We start from the raw sequence: 19,795 nt of genomic DNA, 5'->3' as shown, positions 1-19,795 counted from the left end.
TCGTGACTTCCCTTTAAAAGCATTCCTCAACTCTGTCTTTCCCAGTCTGATCAAATCTCTAGTCTGTCTCTGCTGCCCTCAAAAACGTAGGATGGAATGGAAACTTAATGCTCTCAAAATGTACGTTCCTGGAGAAAGTAGCTGCAAACAGATGCCAAATTCCGTAGCAAAGCAAAGCTCTGCACGAGGCTGCGAGGAGACCCACCCTGATGTTGCACACCAGCGATTCTTTACACAACAAAGAGTGCACAGTTATGGGAAACCCAGGCTAGGTGCAGAAAAACCCACTAGCAATGAAACGCCATCATTCAGATTGCTCCACCAGTCAGACAGTCTGTGAAACTAGCCTGAGATGGTAAAAAAACCTCTTGGGCTTTGTGTTTTGCTTTTGATCGGAGAGAATTTCCAGTTAGGAAGTGGGTTTAGGGCAGTAGAGGACTCTCAGCAGCACCAAGGGAGGCTTCCAGGTTGAGTGGGCAGCGATGCAGCCTGCGCGCAAAGGCCAGGCCGGCGAGACTTTCACGGAGCAGTTGGCAAAAATGTGGGAGAACTTGCTTCCAGCCACGAGATCCTCAGCGCACATTTGGGCTGGGGATAAAGCGTGGCTCAGCTCCAACCCAAAGCTGGTTTTAGCCTGGGGAGAGCAGTAGTTCTGCTGCAGCCCATGAGAGCTGAATCGGGTGTTCAGGGGAGGGAGAACTGCTGGGGAGATCGGAGTGGTATTCACTGAATGCTATCTGTCTCCTCCATCTCAACCCTTAGGAAGGAAAAGCCCTTCCTGAACCCCTGCTCAGGTCAGCAGGATGGGTAACGCCTTGTCCTGCGAGACAGACACCAAACAGGATCGCCTGTACCGGGGGATGTTCTTGCTTTGGAAGAAGCAAAAAGGCCAGAACCAAAATAGAGGCTGAAAAATAACAGCAAGCAATGAACCTGAGCTCCCACCTGTGTTTTCAACTTCACCCTGCCAAAACTTGCAGTTTGCCTGGTGGTAAGGCAAGCAGCATCTTCTGGGCAGAGGGGTCCGGGAGGAGAGCAGGGCGAAGTGGCCTGTCTGTGCGCTTTGTAGGAAGCAGAGGGACAGACAGCGAAATAGAAGCTTCCCTTGGTTAGAAAGCTGACCAAGGAATTGCAGACCTGTCCAATTTAGCGGTTTAAATGTGGTTGATTCTTCTCTGCTGAACCTGATGGAGAATGTAGCATCAGTAACACAAGATACTGTTTTGTATGTGTGCAAATGTCCTGGATTTATAGCAATGCATTTACAATACATTAAATACTGAATCTACATCCAGACCTATGGAGGAGCGTTCACCATTTTCCTCCACCATTAGAGGTGTAATGAATCCTGCAAAGCTGCTTCGTGCCACTCCGTAGTCAGCCAAGTCCAGACAGGTTCTGGCACTGAGTTATGAGTTTCAAAAAAAACACAAGGCCGAGAAAGTGAAGAATGCCTCCGAATTAAAACTTGGAGGAAAAAAAAAGCACCAGAGCTGAAAATTGAGAATGAGAGTGGCACAGGTTACAGAGCATTAGACAATGAAATGATGCTGAAGAGCGTAGGTCAGTGGTTGTTAGACTGTCGTGAGCACTTTTGTCACTGGGGTAGTGAATTTGTCCCCCTTAAATTTCCCATGGAGTCCCAGTGGCTCCCTAGGTGACAGTTCGTGCTTCCCCTGGAAAACACGAGTGTGATTCAAGAAGAAATCCACTGAAATCAGGAAACAAAGCCAGCCTGTAACATTGAGAGGGAGAAAAGCCCAGTGCAGTGCTTGGCATCAGCGTTGCCCCAGCTGTCCAGTGGGGCTCTTGCACTGCATCCCCGGTGCGTGCCCCTTCCTAGGTTGTGGCTCCAGCCTGCCTGTGGCTTTGCTGTCCTGCCTCTGTCCTGCAGCCGTGTGTCCGTCCGGGATCTTGATGCACTTGGTGGGGTGGCCGGGCTGGTGGCTGAACGGGAAACAGGCTTTTTTATTTATCTGCCTGCAAGGGCAGGAGCGGGGTCTGTGTCTGGGGCAGGAGTGGGCTGGAATTCAGGATTTCATGGCTGGTGACTCCTGAGTCCCCAGAATGCTGCTCCCATGTCCTGGCCGAAGTTCACTCCTAGTAATTCAATTAGCAAATAATAGCCCGTGCAGCATTTGAAGCGATACTTGGTTGGGAATCAAGGTCCTGTTGCTGTCACGAGTCATTTGTTTTCCATCCCAGAGGTGGCCGCATAAAGTCAGGCATCGCAAAAAAGAGCAGAAGGGGCACAGTAGGCCTTTTTTTGGTTGTTTTTAACATGTATTTGCATTCCCCAGTTGGGTCTGACCCCAGACCTACCCTGTCCTTCCCTTTCACTGGAGCTGTCAGGGGTCGAGGTGACAGAACAAGCCCTGACCTTGCAAGGTCCATCCCTGGCCGGCTCCTCCGTGGTTGGGGAGGGAGAAGATCCCCATGATGGAACTTCCGTGCCAACCTACCTGCTGGCGTGTGGCTCTGGGCGGGCCCACCACCACTGTGACACTGGCCCTGCGCTCCTGGGCCAACCCCTTCTTCCCCTCATCCCTTTTGCAGGCAACATGTGAAAGGGGCTTTGCAGCCATGGAAGAGACACACCAGAAGAAAATTGAGGACCTGCAGCGGCAGCACCAGCGGGAGCTGGAGAAGCTGCGGGAGGAGAAGGACCGCCTGCTGGCAGAGGAAACGGCTGCCACCATTTCAGGTACAGGGACACGCCAGAGGGTCCCCCGCAGTGAGGCAGCTCCGTGTTGATGGGGACACGGGGATGGTGTTTGCTCCAGTATAGAGGAGCAGATCATGAGATGGGATGAGGGCTGGGTGGGGATCACAGGGAGATGAGAAGGGGCTGGTGGGAAAGACTTTTTGGATGGAGGTCCATCTGGTCCTTCTCCAGGCTTGGTATCCCTATGCTTGGCTGTAACGGGGTCTGATCCATTTTCTCTTCCATCTCAGAAGGGCGTTTAGTCATTCCTGTGGTTAATTTATTGCTGATTACACATTGAATTGATTCTTCCGTGCCCCAGGGAGTTTTAAAGCATAGGAAACAACATGTGAATTGGACAATTGTTTGGGCTTTGCAATGCCCCTTTGCCACTTCGCAGCCAGGGCCACAGAGCGAAGGGGCTGCAAAGCAGTGGGGGGCTCGCTGGGATGACTCGTTTCTTGTTCCTTTAAAACAAACCACAAAAACCTCCAAATAAACCTGCCCTCGGGCAGAGCGGTGCTGGGTGCTAACGCTGTGCCGTCCCACGCAGCCATCGAAGCCATGAAGAACGCACACCGGGAGGAGCTGGAGCGAGAGCTGGAGAAGTCCCAGCGCTCCCAGATCAGCAGCGTCAATGCCGACATCGAGGCCCTCCGAAGGCAATACCTGTAAGACCATCGTTGTCCTTCATCTGTTGCTGTGTCTCACAGAGAGACCCCTTTCTCCCCTTTGATTTCGGTGGTGAATTAGGGACAGACCTGTCATCGCAGGGACCTCTTGATCCCAACCCAGCTGCGCCCGTTGGAGGCTCCTGGTTGCCTGTAATCTTTCAGGCTCCAGGTCAATGTCCCCACACTACTCAAATTCAGCTGTTTTGTGGTCACCAGAAGCAGCAGATGTGCAGACACAGTGCTGCTTTTCACACAGCTGCAATGGGAGGATTGCTCAACCAAACATAACCAGGAGAGGAGAAAGCACTTAGCTTTTTGTGGCAAGGCTGTCCTCATGTGGGAGTCAAGCAAAACAGCCAGGCAGCTTTACGAACCTTGATGCATCTATGTAAGGTGCGTAGGAGTGCAAATACACCCAATCCCAACTGCCCAGAGCAAACTTGATAGATCTCAGCTCAGTTTTCAGAAACCTGAGGAAGGCTGGCCATCTAACCTCCTAGAGAAAGACCTCCCATCCCCTTTGGTGCCCAAGCACCGCTCTGCCAGGAGAGGGAAGGGCTGGCTTGCTCTAGGCTTGAGGTTTTTCCCAAAGGGAGTATGCAAGTCCTCCTCCTCAGTGCTTAGATCCCTGTTGGGTTGTCCCAGGGCGCTGGAGGAAGCGTGGGCACGGGTGGGTGTGTGCGGGGAGAGCACTACCCGTCGCGTGTTTCACCAGGGAGGAGCTGCAGTCGGTGCAGCGGGAGCTGGAGGTGCTTTCAGAGCAGTATTCGCAGAAGTGTTTGGAGAACGCCCACCTGGCGCAGGCGCTGGAGGCTGAGAGGCAGGCCCTCCGCCAGTGCCAGCGGGAAAACCAGGAGCTCAACGCCCACAACCAGGTGAGGGTCCCTGCCATGTGCCAGGGTGGGCAAGGGGAAATAGCATGGCCAGCAGGGACAGGGAAGGGATCTTACCCCTGGACTCGGCACTGGTGAGGCCGCCCCTCGGTTTTGGGCCCCTCACTCCAAAAAGGCCATTGAATGACTCGAGCGTGGCCAGAGAAGGGCAACAGAGCTGGTGCAGGGTCTGGAGCACAGGTCTGATGGGGAGCGGCTGAGGGAACTGGGGGGGTTTAGTCTGGAGAAGAGGAGGCTGAGGGGAGACCTCATCGCCCTCTACAACTCCCTGAAAGGAGGGTGCAGAGAGGGGGGATGAGTCTCTTTAACCAAGTAATAAGCGATAGGACAAGAGGGAATGGCCTCAAGCTGCGCCAGGGAAGGTTTAGACTGGATATTAGGAAGTATTTCTTTACAGAACGGGTTGTTAGGTGTTGGAATGGGCTGCCCAGGGAGGTGGTGGAGTCCCCATCCCTGGAGGTGTTCAAGAGTAGTGTCGACGTAGCGCTTAGGGATCTGGTGTAGTTGGGAACGGTCAGTGTTAGGTTGATGGTTGGACTGGATGATTTTCAAGGTCTTTCCCAACCTAGACAATTCTGTGAAGCGGGGGGGGGTGACGGGCCAACAGCCCGACAGGCAGCACGGTGGGCTCTGTACCGAGCTGTGGCCACGCTCCCCCTTCCCACAACAGCTCTCCCTCTTCCCAGGAGCTGAATAACCGCCTGGCTGCGGAGATCACGCGATTGCGGACCCTGCTGACCGGAGAGGGCGGGGGAGAGGCTGCTGGATCGCCTCTCACGCAGGGCAAGGACGCCTACGAGCTGGAGGTGAGCTCTGCCGTGCCGAAGGGGCAGCGTTGGTGGGTACAAGTGCCCGTGGGCCCCCAGGAGCATGGCACAGCCATCCTACCCTCCTTCCATGCATCGGGTCTGCACGGCTGGTCAGCACCGAGCATCGTGGGGTGCAGTGGGGCCAGGAGCTTTTAGAGTCCTCATCTTCTCACCATGTTGAGCCAGACACCTGTTCTTCCTTCTCCAGCCCCTGCTTGTCCCCTAGGATCCAGTCCACACAAAGCATTGGGGACAGAAACCGAGCGGTGCAAGCTTGGGCAAGTTCCCAAGACACCCAGGAGTAATTTTCGTGCGTGAACCAGCAGCTTTGTGGTGCTGGCGTGGAGCCGGCATGGGGCTGAGCCTCCAGCCCTGGCTCGGTTGTCACCGGGCACAGCGCGTGAACATCTCAGGATCACGTTGCGCCTGCTCGGGTGTGACCATGTGCTGCTTTTGTTCCCACAGGTCCTGCTGCGGGTCAAAGAATCAGAAATCCAGTACCTGAAGCAGGAGATCAGCTCCCTCAAAGATGAGCTGCAGACAGCACTGAGGGTAATGCCAGGGATGTTTCTGCAAATCCTCCTACGGGCTGTGCTCTGCTCCTGTGTGTGTGTGTTCTTAGATTTCAGCTCACTTACACCCAGATCTGAAACAATATTTAATTTTTCCCCTGAATGGAAGTGAATACCCATTGTGGTGTCATCAGTAAAGAACTCCACGACCATATCAGCTTAGGACTTACCCCCACAAGGGAGACTGGGAAAACATCCCCTTCAGTGTTTTTTCCCCATTTCCTGTCACATCAGAGCAAATTTAAATGGCAAAAATAATCAGTCTTAGAGATCTGCCCAGCCTCCCAGCATTGGATCTGGTTTGTTCTGGACAGCCTCTTTGCCAAGGCCGTTTCTGGGAATTCTGCTTGAATTCTGTGTCTTTGCTAAAATTAAAAGCCACAGAAGGGTAATCCTGTAACAAAGGGGCTGCATGCACAGGCAGTGCTGTATGCTCGCCGCTGGGCTCACAGCTTTCTGCCTGTCTCGAGTTCTGTATTGCTGTTAGATGCAGCTTCAAGAATGTGTGTGAGCTGTGTGCGTTGCCCCAGCTGAGCATTTCTCCCCACTGTCGGTTCTTCTTCCGTCAGCATTTGCCAAGCTCCTCTTCAGCGCACTCACAAACCCCTCGGCTCCAGCTCTCTGTCTGACTCCACTGGGTTGTTCTTGTTCCTTTGCCAGGATAAGAAATACGCCAGCGACAAGTACAAAGACATCTACACGGAGCTGAGCATTGTGAAGGCCAAGGCAGACTGTGATATCAGCAGGTTGAAAGAGCAGCTGAAAGCAGCCACAGAAGCTCAGGGAGAGAAATCCCCTGTGAACACCACTGTATCGGGATATGGTCAGTCCTCCTCCAGCAGCTCTAAAAAACCATGAGCTAACACGTGTAACCTGGCATACAAGCCCTTGTGCAGTCACAGGTCCGAGTGTAGGGCTTCGCGTGGTGCTTTTTTGCTGTTTCATGCTGCTTCCCACCTCTGCTCCTTGCAAACAGTCTTGCTGGAGCTGCCCTTCTGGCCCGCAGATGGGAAGCTGATGGGCTTTGAAAGCCTTCTGGCATTTTGCACTGGGTAAACCTCGTGCTACATGCGGTGCAGGGGGGCAGAGACCCCCCCAGAATCCCCTCTGCCCTTAGGGCAGTGCTGCTTGAGTTGGGCTCATGGGGGCACTTGGGAGGGCAGGAGAACCCCAGCCCTGCTCCTTGCAGGAAAGCAGTGGGCACCACACTAACACCGTTTCTTTTGCTTCTTCCCAGATATTATGAAATCAAAAAGTAACCCTGATTTCTTGAAGAAAGACAGATCCAGTGTTAGCCGGCAACTAAGGAATATCAGGTCAAAGGTGAGCTCAGATCTCCTGCCCCATGTATGGGAATGCCCAGCGTTACTCTCCAGTGGGGGTCCCAGGTGGGAAGAAATAGGTAGGGGAAGAAAACTGAGAATTTCCCAGTCACTAGTGCTAGTCTGGATGGCACTGGGAAGAAGAGCGAGCTTTTGACTGCAAAATGTCTGGCTGTGCAGGCAGGCAGAGCCCACTCCCCCTGCGATGCCCGGCAGGGCACACATGCTCCTGACCCTGCTGAGATCGAGGTGTGAAGCTGCTCCCCGCTTGAAAAAAAAAGAATGAAGTTCACCCTCTTCTTTGGTCTTTCACAGGAGGACTCTCCCAGTATTTGCTCCCTGTTTTCAGTTGAAATTTAGGCGGAAATGTGCACATCATTCTAGGTTTTAGTGTTCATCACTGTAAGATTTTTGGTCTTTATGTGGAATGACGATGCCTTGGTCCTGGGGGTATTTAACACACACTTTGCTTCTGTGTTAACATGGCACAGATGGCCCTGTGGTTCTCTGGCCATTCTGTACTTGCTGTTGGTCCCAAAGGCCAGTGGTGCTGTGCCAAGCCCGCCTGCTTGGCCTGCTGACAGCCAGAGTTACATCATGTTACACACCGGCTGTTCCTGTGAGACCACGGGGATAAAAAGGGCAAATAAATCTGCTCAGAAGTCACCGTTAAACATAGGTCAGTTGGAAGGAAGATCAGCATGGGCAAAACCTGCTTTGCCTCTCACCAGTGGGATACCTGGTATCTCATGCTGATGTTTGAAGTGGTTGGGACCTTGGGCAGAGCAAGAAGCCGGGCAGGCAAAAGGCTTCCAGCTCGGTGCCCATGCTGGGGAAACAGTCACCACCCGAGCTTGGGGTGTCTGCACTGCACCGAGTAAACACAGAGAGCACCTCTGCGCGTTTCAGGGGCAGCCCAGACCTGCTGGGTCAGGTCTGGTGTTGGGTTTCCCTTCACCACTTCAACTCAGACCACTCACGGTGTGGACCCCGGCGTGTGTTGCTTGGTGGGAGAAGGAGGAGAGGAGAGCAAGCATGGGCTCTGCCTGGGCGCGCTGCCTGCTCGCATCGCTGCCGGGGCGGGGGGGCTGGGGCTGCGTGAATGCCAATGCACTTAGGATTTATGAGCTTCTTGTTTTTGTTTTGTTTTCTTTTCTTTATTTTGCTTTTTCCTTCAACAGTCCGTTATTGAGCAGGTCTCATGGGATAACTGAAATGAACCCGAGTCCAGGTTCCCTGCCACGTAGGTAAACAAACCGGCACCCACCAAGCGACGCAGCTGCCCCCTGGAGCGGCCCACTTTTGCATGCACTGCTCACACCTTCATGGCAAATGAGAACCCTTCTTCTCTTAATGACTGACTGGTTTATTTACGGCTAATTATTTCACTGAGGGAGGGGGAAGGGGAGGGGAGAAGTCAGCGGACCCGAGATCCATGTGACATTCAGTCTCGCTGGCTCTTCCCTGGGGAATATGGCTTTCTCGTCTTCCTGCTCCTCCCACCCTCGCCAACACAGCTAACCAGCACGGAGAGGATTTGGACACAGTGGGGCACGTTTGCTGTGTTGGGAGTGCGGGATGCTGAGTGTGCATGCTTGAATGACTCTGCATGCCTCAGACTAAACTTCAGCGACATCCAGGTCTTGTAGGAAAAATAGTTGTCTTGCTGTTAGCCAGGCAGAGGAGTGGGTCAGTGACAGCTATAAATGCATTTCCCACAAAGGCCTGTAACATGTAAAATGGTCTCTGTCTCAGCTGCAGAGCGGGTGTCCTAAATTACCTTTACCTAGAATTGCTGCTTCTTCAGGTTGATCCAACAAAAGAGTCCTCCTTGCCCAGTAACCTCCTCCTCCTGCTCTCCAGGCTTCCTCCAGCTCCCCAGTGTCCACCCCGCTGCTCTCCATCCCTTGGTGCTGTGCCTCCATCCCACACGCTGGCCTGAGGCTTCTGAGCTCATCCAGCAAAAGGAGGGAGCTGATGGGAAACGAGGCCAATCCTAATGACCCAGATGTCTCCAATAACTGGAGCAATAGTTAATTTACTGACCCACGGTAAAGGCTGAGGTTAGAGTACCTACAGAGGGAGGTTAGAGAAAAGAGGGGAGCTCCTCAGTGTGGTGGCAGAGAGGTGGCTGGAGAACCCCAGGAGGATCCCTTTATCGCAGATTTCATCCTACATAAGTCTCCCTTCATCAGGCTCCCCTCATCGGCAACTCAGATGGGTTGTGAGACTGCCTAAGGGGTCAGCTTGCTGGAATTTGTACCATCAGACAGAATAGTCTTAATGGTTTGTGTTGTCTCCTTCCATCTAATGAGAAATCAGATGTACAAACTGGAATGCCTGGGTTGCTGCCCGTTTAAAGAGGCCCAAAGTAAACTTCCTTTAGGAAGTGTGTGCTCAGAGACTCGCATCCCAAGAGACTTTGCTGCCCGTTGAAAGGAAAGCACACAGAATTTGTAAATTCAAACCAAACCATGTCAGTGCTTTCATTTCCAAGCCGTTCTGTATTTGTGGGCCTGTGGGAGGAGAAGCATTTAAAGAAATACAGTAACCATGGAAATCTGCACAACCTCGGGGCAAGTTTATCATGGAGCCCTGCCTTGATAAACACACGTTAAAGAAAACCCAGCCCAAAAGTCGAACCTGCTGCTGTGATTGTACAGGCCTCTGGCACCCCAGTCAGGGAAGTAAAAGCAAAAGGGAGATAGCTGCCTGTTAATAGAAGAGGCTTTACATACAGGTCTGTGCCTTTTGAAGCTGCCACGTCTTGGTCTGTAAAGCAAATAATGTTCCAGCTGCAGAGTGAATTCCTTGCTCGTTGCAAGGAATCGGCTTGCAGGCAGCAGTGAGCTGCAGGGTGCATGCAGGCGGCTGGCTGCCTGTCCCACAGCGGGTACGGCCCAGCGATGAAATTCCTTGCCAGCACGTGGGGCCGAGCCATCGCTCTGCGGGCCTGGCTCTTGGTTAGGGAGATGTCTGTGCCTCCTCAGCAGCAACTCGCTGGTGCTCTGCTCCCTGGAGCTCTTAAACCACAGCTTCGGGGTGCAGGAAGGAGGGAAGGCTGGCTTTAGGCTTGTGCGTCTCCTCGGGCTAGTTTCAGGTTAAAGCTCTCTTACAAGGGGCAAGTAATTTGCTTTTGGGTTTCTGCCCCTCACGTTGCTGTTCTCCTGCATCCCCACATTTTAAGTGAGAGGTATCACAAATCCAAATGATGAGAGCTAGTGGGGCGGGCTTTTCTGTTGGCTAGCTGAGTGTCGTGCCTTGAAATCTGGATGCTGCATCTGAACTGGATCAGCCATCAGATCCTGCTAGACCTGAAGCTGGCATTTAGCTAGTCTGCTGTCTAATCCTGTGCAGTAGAGGCAGCTTTGGCTTAGGAGAGCCCCCGGGCTGGGGTTAGAGAAAGGGTGGGATTGTCTCTGGCAATAAAAACACAGTTTTCAGGGCTGCTTGAGCAAAGTCTGCACATTGACCGGAGCCAGGACCGTCCCAGACGGACCCGCGTTCAGCCGGGGCCGCAGTGGCGCGGGGAGGACCGGCGTGCAGATCCTGCTCAGCAGCCTGGTGCTTTAGTGTAGCAGATCTGAGCTGACCTGCCCAGGGCTCCCACAGTGCCAGAGCTCTGCTTAAATTGCCCCAGCCACCACTGCCCCACAGGCTCCGGGGGTCATTTTCTGCGTCAAGCTAATCCCGCTTGCAGCATGGTGTGCCTCATTTGCTTCTGGTACGTCGCCTGGTTCACTCGCAATCTCACCCTCTCTCTAGGCACCATTCACCAGTAACCGCCCTCCATAACCGTGTGTTTTCTCTTAGCATGTCCCACTAATCTCTCCACCAAGGAGGCCATTCTCCTGCTGCCCACGTCTCCTTTGCCTGAGCACCGCCACCCTTTCTGTGTGCCAGCTGCCCGCCGCCTCCCGCCTGCCCGTGTCCGACGCTCTCTGTCTTTTGTCTCTCCCAGAGTCTGAAGGAAGGCCTGACTGTGCAAGAACGCCTGAAGCTTTTTGAATCCAGGGACTTGAAGAAAGACTAGTTCTCCCCGCTCCGCTTGACCACGCGCACCTCCCAGCTTGAGGCAGCACAGCACCAGCACCGTTTGTCTCTCGTTCCTTACGACTGTCCTTGCTGTCGTTCGTCTTGACGCCCCCGACGGGACCCGGCGCTGTGGTGGTGGTGGTGGTGCCCCCCCGCTGCCCCCTCGCCTCCCCAGCTCCTTTCCCTGCTTGTGAGACGCTCCAGAGACTCTGAGAGGGAGAGGAAGGGATCGGGGTGGGTTTTTTTTTTTTCCCCTCTCTTCAGCGCTTTGTAGGAGAATCCTTCCTTTACTGTAAACCATTACACTAAGTGTCAGTATTAAGGCTCAGTAGCCTGTTAATAAGCTAGCTCTGTCATACCAACCGTTTTGGTATGCAGGCAGGGCCTGGGTGGTATCGGCCATACCGAGCTCTTACTGCTGTCAAGAGACCCAGTGCTCAGAGCACGCCAGGAGCCTAATCTAACCATTGATCTCGATTGCATTACTTGCACCTACAAGGGGGGAAAGCCCGGGGGAAGCTGTCGGGGAGCACAAGTCTGTGCTGGCGTACGCAGCCTGGAGGTACAACACTGACATCTCGCTGGAGAAGGATGCAAGAAATGATTCTCCTGCCCCGTGACTGTGCCGTATCCTGAATGTAGGCGATACCGAAGCCCGGCGAGCTTTGGTGGCTGCCCAGGTGGTTATGGATAGGGAGCCGCAGATACTCAACGTGCACCATCGAGTCCGCCCCATCGGCGTGTCTTTGCCTCCTGTCTCGCTGGTGGTCGGAGTCGGTGTTTCAGGGGCCGAGCTGTAAGATCACTTTCTTGCCTCTGTTAGATCAAGCCCAGCACTCTTTTTTTTTTGCTGTTTCTCCCTTCCTCTCATTGAGTCCCGTGTATCCCAGGGTCTGTGCGCATGTGAAACTCCCTTTTCCTAGTCAAAGGAAAGTAGAGTAGAAAGTAGAGCCAATATTGACTGAAAATGCACAGTGCTCAATGCATATAATGCTCCTTTTTTATCAGCTTCTTGAATTCAACTCTTCTTGTCAGCAGGGCAGCTCCTATTTTAATTCTTTAATCTTTTCCTGAAATAAAAGTCTCAAAACCAGTATGTGCTTCAGACCTTCTCAGTCCTAATAGCTTTTGTATTTAAAGCATACAATTTAGCACCGTGAGGCCGATCAACAGATACAAACTCAAAGTGAGTCTAGGGAGCTGGTAGCACTAGATGCAGCACACGGCCAGCTGAGCAGTCTTCCTAGAAGCCTACGCTGCTTTGCAGCGGGGCTGCCCGGGCACGGTGGCTTCATCCTGGGCTAAATTTCAAGATGCCACCTGTAGAGACGCCAGGTCCTGCCTCACTGATGGCCCTGGCCGGGAGCAGGGCTGAAGCAGCGCTCTGGCGTGTTGGCTTCCCAGCACTGTTTAGCTGCTGAGCGACCCGTATCGCATCAGGCTGGGCTGTTAAAGATACACCCTAGCCTTCACGTGGAGCAAAGCTTCCTCTTGTCTTTTGAGTGCTTAACGTGGTTGAAGCAGGCAGCTCTGTGTGCTTTCCTGGCTGATTTTGGGGCCCGTTAGGCGGGCGGTACAATCACAGCCCTCTGAGCAAACTCTTGCTGCAGCTCTGGAGCGGTGAGCACCACGGGGCTGGTGACAGCCATCTCCAATCCTGCCAGGCTGGACCACAGCGGGTGCTGAGAGCTCACCCTCATCCTCGCGCTCTGAGCAGCAAGTCTCTGTTTCAGCCACCAGACCCTCAGCAGGAGATGGCATCATCCAACCACAGCATCAAGTCAGGCTCTTGTCCAGCTTGTGTGGCCTTGCCGTGGCCACGTGCTCGGTTTGACACCTCCCGGGGCACTCGCAGCAGCACATGGCAGCCAGCCGGTCCTGCCCGTAGGAGCCCCACTTGTCCCTGGTCAAGATGCCAGCGCCGTGCAGCGGGCAGAGCACGTGCAGGGACGCTCTCCCATGGTGATGCTCTGTAATCTGTGCCTGGGTGTACATGGAAGTCCTGGAGATAGGAGCAGGGTAGGAAAAATTCTCAACTGCTTGGATACAAAGACTTTCCCCTTGTGCCCTCTAAGATGGTTTGATGTGCAGCCACTCGCCCTAATCTGAGCTCACCGTAGCACTTTCTGTAATCTTGAGCACTGGAGGACCCGAGAGCCTTCCCAGCCATGACCCACCTGGATCAGCCATCAGTCACCCCCGGAATCTCCGTGTTCCTCCTTGCACTGCGTTTGCTTCCACCCATCAGTCTGCAGCCGCCTTAGTCCTCCTCCCATCCCACCGTGGAGGAACGTGGCCTGTGTGCCCAAAGCTGCTCACCGTCAGCTTCTCGCCTGCCTGATGGGAGTCCAAACTGGGGAGCCCCAAAGTGGAAATGGTCACCTTAGCGCTGTCCTGGGGCTGTGGAAATAACTGCCCTCGCCACGCTGAGCTAGCTAACGGCCATCTAAAGCATAGGCTGTTGTTGATAAAGCCATGTATGTTGGTAATGCTTAGCAGTGGCTTTTTATAGCCATGGTGTGAGGTTCTGCTTCCCTTCCAGCTGAGGAGATCCAGATGCAGCTCTCCTTGTTTGTAGCCCTTCCCAAATCCAGCCTTCTCGAGGTCAGTTGTGCATGCGTTGTGCTTAGAAGTCCACATCTGGAAGAAGAGGGTCCTTCGTCACTAGTCGCGTACGAGGTTTCGCTCTCCCTGGCGGCATCTTGCACTTGACTGAAGTGAGAGGTCTGGGTCTCTGGTATAACCTCACAGTTGGGTGAGCGGTGTGAGCTCAGGTCCCCATGCTCACAGCAGCTGGCAACGTGGCACTTCAGTGGCATCTCTGAGCAGTTAAAGGCAGTCTTTAAGGTAAAGCAGGGACACCAACGCCTGCCAAGCAGAGTAGATTGCAAGGCCAGCAGAGATGTCAGTGCTGTGGCCCAGGTTCATCTCCATTCGGGCCATTGACATAGCGCTGAGGGATCTGGTGGAGCTGAGAACTGTCAATGTTAGGTTAATGGTTGGACTAGGTGATCTTCAAGGTCTTTTCCAACCTAGATGATTCTGTGATTAGGTGGGAAAGGAACTCCATCCATTCTGTTTTATGTAGTGTATATGCCTTTCTGACCGCATCAGGAGATGCTCACCTGGCCCAGGTGCCTGGCTTGGTCCCATCCGAAGTCGCCTGTCCAGCTCTCTGCAGGGATAACCTTTACACTCCATCCCTGGCTGCTCCGGGTGAGCTCTGCTCTCTGGCAGCTGTGATCTCCTGGCAGAGGCCTCAGGACGCATCATTAGGATGGCACATAGGCCTTGTCACTGTCATTGCTCTTCCCTTACAAGACATCACTGGCTCCAGGAGGACACCCTCTTCCTCCTCCTCCTCCTCTTCTCTCCAGACATACAGTGGGACTTTGTCCTTTTTAGCCAGCCGAGCAGAACATGCACTGCTCTCCTTCTCGCCATGTGGACCCTGCCCTTTCTCACATCCCCCAGCAAATCCTGCTTTTTCTTTGCATACTTCATTTGCTCAGGAGCACTTATTTTAAGCGTGAGGACTAGAAGTTATGTACCTTACATTGACACATCGGTGGTGTGGAGGACACAAGATGGACCTTTCTGCTACAGGATCATGCCACTGAGCATCTTGAGGCTCCCCACGCAGGGATGTTTTCTGCTCTACGCTTGCTCATACCAAGAAATCCTCTCTTGCAGCTCAGTGTCCTGCCTGGCATGAGGTATTGAGCCTAGTGAGCAATAGTACTTGATTTCTTTGCCAGTGGTCCTGCTTTGAGCCTTATTTCTTAACATGGAGAACAGCTGGGTAAGTGGAGGGCACAGGTGGAGTGATCAGATGGGGATCATCCCCAGCGTTTGACTCAGCATGTGTAAATACATTAATTATTTAAAAAAAAAAAAAAAAAAAGGTGAGGATGGGTAGGAAGGCACTGCAGTGTGTTGTCAAAGGTGGCAGCACTTCGGTGGTGGATAGTGCAGGAAGGCAGAAGAATGTGCGATAAAAATGCAGCGGCACAGGGAGCTGTGCAGTGTGTGGGTGCTGAAGGCAGGGAGGGTCCAGAGGAGAGCTTTCTGCTTGTGCTCAGGCCCTGAACTGCCCTGCGAAGAGAGGCTGCAGGGGGAGTGTTCTTATTTATACACATATGATAATATACTGATGTTTAGTGGGGGGAAAAATCACCCAGGAACGCTTGTACAGCTCTTGCTCCTTTCGTGTAGACATGCCCATATGCTAAGCAAGGGATTATCTATAACTTCTGGACCACTTGTGTCAATTCTTCACTCGAGGCAACACAGATGATATTTTGCATCTCTTCAGTGAGGCCCTGCCAGGGGTTCCAGCACCAGCAGGCAGGAAGCTGGATTTTCTTCTCTCTTTCCTCTAGTTTGGTTTTACCTTACTGAACAGAAGATGTGAGTCCTCACATCACCCTCTTTTCTGGGCTCCCTGAAACGTCTCTAAAAGAATTTGACTTGAGGTTTGCTAGGACTGCTGTATGAACAGGATCAGAGCCAGGGGATCAGCTGCTCAGAGGTTTGCTCTTGGGGAACTTTTATTTAATACATATTGGCCAGCTTGTCTGGACCTTCAGATAGCTGAGAAAAGCAAGACAGGCATGTTTGCTGGGAAAAAAAGCCCTGGCACTAACTGCAGGTATAGCTGAAATAAAATGTGTTAGGTGGCAGGAGGACAGCCGCAGGGAACACAGCAATGCCTAACAAGCCAAATCAATTAACCTTGTTGCTGAATTTTGTGGGTTTAAAATATTTATCGCTAAGCAAAGGGATCTTTTATGACTGTAGTGGTGGTGGTGGTCTCATATGCTGTAGCTTGAAGGAGCAGCCATCTTCCACTGGGGAGTTGGGCTCCTTTGAAAATGAAATCAGAGAACCTTGTCTCTGCCATACTGAAGGTGCATCTGGGGCTGAGCAGTGGCCTCGGCATCGTCAGGATGAACCTCAGCCTTTGGGGCAGCACTTCACCAGGTGGGAATGCTGTACACAATGTCTTACAGCGGTAGTGATGAGTTCAGGGGGTCACAAAGAAAAGGAGGAGGAGGAGGGAAGGTGCTGTGGTATGCAGGCAGCTTCAGGCTGTGCTTCAGGCTCTGCTCTGTTTGCAGTCTGGCAACTATCTGAGCATCACTCCAGAGCAAGAGGCAGTACATTACCTGCCTTTACATTAAAGAAAGAGAACTTGCAGCACCAATGAACAGCCAAAATTTGAAGTATTTCTGCAGAGAGCAGTGCTTAAAAAAAAAAAAATTTAAAACATCTGGAAAGCTTTTTTACTGGTAGCAGTGGTCCTTAGTTAGCCTATTGCTTCTTCCTGCTCCAGGCTCCATCCATCTTCCAAGATAAATCAGTGGCTATTTAAATTAGAAAGTGTGTGGAGAAGGGACAAAAAGTACGGGGAGGAGAGGGTGAGCTCCCTGCCTGCACTTTCACAGCCCGGCTGCATCGTTCCGCTGCCCGGCGCAGCACGGCCCGGCCGTGGGCTCGCGAGGCCTCGCAGCTCTCCCACGGCAGACGCTCGCCAGGGCACCGTCGTGAAGTGCAAGCTGCTGCCTTTGACACAATTCTACACTAGCAATAGCACTGAAACGTGAGCTCTAGGGAAAGTCAAGTGCAACAAAGGTGCGGACACCTTCTAGTTGGCTCCCAGTAAATTTTTTTCCTCCTGCGTAAGGTTTTCCTACCATTTGCACCATCTCCCCTGAAACAGAGTGAATCCATCTTTAAATGTGACCTTTCCTTTGCCCACATATAAAAAAAGAAGCAAATCGTGCTCATTTGCTTCAAAAACAGAATTGTGTGCTGACTTGCAAACCAGAAAAGTCTTTTTTTTTTTGCTGTAACAGAGGTGGATGGGACTGTGTTAACAGTGCTGCCCCCCAGCATTGTAAGCTGTGTCACTTTTGTACCATCTCTATACTTGATTGCACTTCCACTAGACCTTTGCATTTTTTTCATGGTTCAGATACAGTACTTAGTTTGTTGTGAACACTTAAGCACATGCACGCTCGGTGTAGCTTGCCTTTCCTCTGTAATTTTTTTCCATTTTTTTTAGAAAAAAAAAGCTTTGTTATTCTTCTCTTTTAAAAAAAGTAATTTAAAACCTGTATAGCACTCAAAGCACGCAATGTAAATATTTATTACTCAGAAATTAGTGGAGGGTTCTCTTTTGTGACTTAAGTTGTGGTTTTGACTTTTAAATCTTGTCCTAACACAGACGTCGCAGGCGTGGGTTGGGAGAGGAGCGCCGAGTGTAATGTGTCCAACCCGCCCCATCTACCCTGATAAACTGTTTGTTTGGTTTTGATGACTGTTATAAATATCTTTTCAAACCTTTTCTGCTGACCTGTACCTTTAGTTTTGAGGATCCCTGTCCAAAGATTCTGTACAGTCTGTTTGAGAACTGTAACCTTACTACACTATAAACTTGTTTGGGTTTTTTTTTTTCCCATTCAGAGAACTCAGCAGTGTTGTATTTGGTAGGGGCACTAACACCATGGGTGTGCAGACTGTTACCCATCATTACACAGAGTGGCAGCAACTACTTGGTGACAGAGCACCCCCAGCTCTCCTTGCACAGTAGTTTTGGGCTGTTGCAGCGAGCTGGTGGCTCTGGGAGACACCGGTGTAATGCTGTAACTCACTCATGCAGCGCGTCCAAGACACTCTTGGACTTTACAAGGGACCGACAGACCCCGCTGTACAGACACACATCCTACAGCAGCACTGCAACTTACACTGTGTAACTTCAAACATAACCACATAGTTACTACTGAGTTGAACTTAGGTGAGCCTGTAGCACAAACCATTTCTTACAAGAGGATGCAAACGTGCTGCTGCAGGAGCGGGGGGCACCAGGCTGGCAACGACGCAGGTGCTGGCCCCAGCGGTTCACCCTGCCTCAGTCTGAGACTACGAAAAGAAGCAGAGGGCGTGGGATTTACTGGCAGAAGCCTGATGAGCCGGACAAGTTGGTATCAACTGAACGAAGCCAGCTGGCCGTGAACTCCTAAATAATGAGTGCAATTCCAATTATTTTCTTCATGCTTTCTTCACACACTGCCTGTGTGCAGGATTGACAAGAACATTCGCTCTTTGCTCTAAATTAGAGACAGCAAAGTGTGTCGTAAAATACAAAAGATTACGGTAAGTAGGAAGCAGATACAAATGCGCAGCGTTTGACCCGTGTCCACCCTCCTGGGACCTGGAGTTCTGGATGACTTGAGATTTTAAAGAATCATTTATTCGAAAGGATGAAGCCTTGGGGAGAGAGAAGGAAGCTCTGCAAGTCCGTGGGTGGTAGCTGAACCGGCACTGGTTGTTCAGGTACTACTGGTCAGCCTTCCTCCACCGTCCTAACGAGAGCACAGCTCTTCCTCCCCCGTCTGAGCACAACTTGAACCGACGACCACCCCATCGCCAAAGGGGACGCGTTCCGGATTAAAACCACGCACGCGCCACGCTCTTACCAGACGTCCTCTGGAAATGAGCGGAAGGAATGGTGAGTCCTGAGGACACAAGAGTGATTTCCCAGCTTCTGTGACGATGTGACGCAGCGGCCAGCCCTCCGCCACCGGCCTGGGACGTGGCCCAGCGGCAGCGCGGCAGCGGAGCCGGGACGCTGCAGCCTCACGGCTCCTGGCGATCCCTGCGGCTCAAACCCAGCAACGATCGCAGCGGGGCCAGGGGCAGAGGAGCTCAGTTGTCCTGGAGCCCTGTCCATCCGTAGGGCGAATAGCCTCTTTCCAGGGGCATTTTCCACACAGATTAGTTCGGGAAGTAATGTCTCCCATGTGATATTTTCCCTCTGCCACGGGGAACGGGTGTTGGCGGCTCCTGTTTCTCAGTATGTGTGAGCTCCTCTCCTTCCCTTCTCCCTTCCACTCGTTTATTTCAGCGCTTTTTTAAGAGCCACTGTTCCAAATCAACTGCTCGCTGTAATAGAAACGTCACTTTTTCTCACAGTATTTATTCCTTACAAAATCTTGTGTGACATGCTAGGTTCCCATGGATGTAGCTGATCATTTTTATTTTGTAAATATAATTACCTAACTTTACATTAACTATATCGTAATAAACTATTTTTGCACCACCCTTTGCATGCTGCGTAGTGAGGTTTTTCTTTCAAAAAGGGCACTACTACAGAAAGAATGGAGCAGAGGCCAGAGCGTGCAAACGAGTGAGCTGTTTGCTTTTACAGTCACACTTCACAAAATGCAACAGGTAGCATTTTAATAGCAATAACGTGGTTAAAGTACTAATGCTGCTGAACGGGATTTACTAGAGAATGTAGCTTCTTCCACACTTGCTACTCCCCAGGTAACAGTAATGCTTTTTCCCCCCAGACCCATGCAAACTTTCTCAAACAGAACAGAACAAATCTGCAATCTGCTGATGTTACTCCATGTAACCTAACTAACACCTAAAGATCTACAGGAATTTTTAATGATTTGGATCTTTGGAACAACCAACCCCCAAGGACTGCCCAGAGGGCAAAAACCAGAAGATGATGTTGAGCTTTTCTGTGAAAATGGTTTATTCGGTAATAACAATCACAGCATTATTGTGTCAAGCCAAACTGGTAACAAAACATTAAGAACTTTTTTCATTTAGAGAGATTTTGAGGCGCTTTATATTCAGTATAAAATAATTCTTAACACAGACACTATTTAGTTGTTAAATTCTTAAGTTTACACCCATCTTTGTTCTACCCTGAGCTGTAGGGACAAAGTTCTTACCTCCCTCCCCTTGCTATTCCCTCGCTGTCCCCACCC

At 51.8% G+C, this 19,795-nt stretch overlaps 1 protein-coding gene across 9 annotated transcripts in view; it reads left to right on the top strand.

Annotated features, from left to right (window-relative positions):
* The window catches only part of MPRIP (myosin phosphatase Rho interacting protein), an 88,625-nt gene extending 69,510 nt beyond the window's left edge, over positions 1–19,115 (top strand). For 6 of the 9 annotated variants that reach the window (XM_074886180.1, XM_074886178.1, XM_074886175.1 and 3 more), the window contains 8 exons: positions 2,557–2,704; positions 3,258–3,375; positions 4,094–4,253; positions 4,958–5,077; positions 5,546–5,632; positions 6,313–6,475; positions 6,890–6,975; positions 10,936–19,115. In XM_074886180.1, the coding sequence (XP_074742281.1) occupies positions 2,557–2,704; positions 3,258–3,375; positions 4,094–4,253; positions 4,958–5,077; positions 5,546–5,632; positions 6,313–6,475; positions 6,890–6,975; positions 10,936–11,007 (954 nt within the window). In that variant the 3' untranslated portion in view covers positions 11,008–19,115. Of the gene's footprint in view, positions 1–2,556; positions 2,705–3,257; positions 3,376–4,093; positions 4,254–4,957; positions 5,078–5,545; positions 5,633–6,312; positions 6,476–6,889; positions 6,976–8,155; positions 8,222–10,935 lie in introns of all 9 variants that reach the window. The other 3 variants (XM_074886181.1, XM_074886176.1, XM_074886177.1) reach the window with 2 other exon arrangements.
* The last annotated feature ends 680 nt before the right edge of the window (positions 19,116–19,795 follow it).

The sequence above is a fragment of the Strix uralensis genome, chromosome 16 (genome assembly GCF_047716275.1).
Source record: "Strix uralensis isolate ZFMK-TIS-50842 chromosome 16, bStrUra1, whole genome shotgun sequence".
Taxonomy (NCBI): domain Eukaryota; kingdom Metazoa; phylum Chordata; class Aves; order Strigiformes; family Strigidae; genus Strix; species Strix uralensis.
This window is presented reverse-complemented; position numbering and strand designations above follow the sequence as displayed.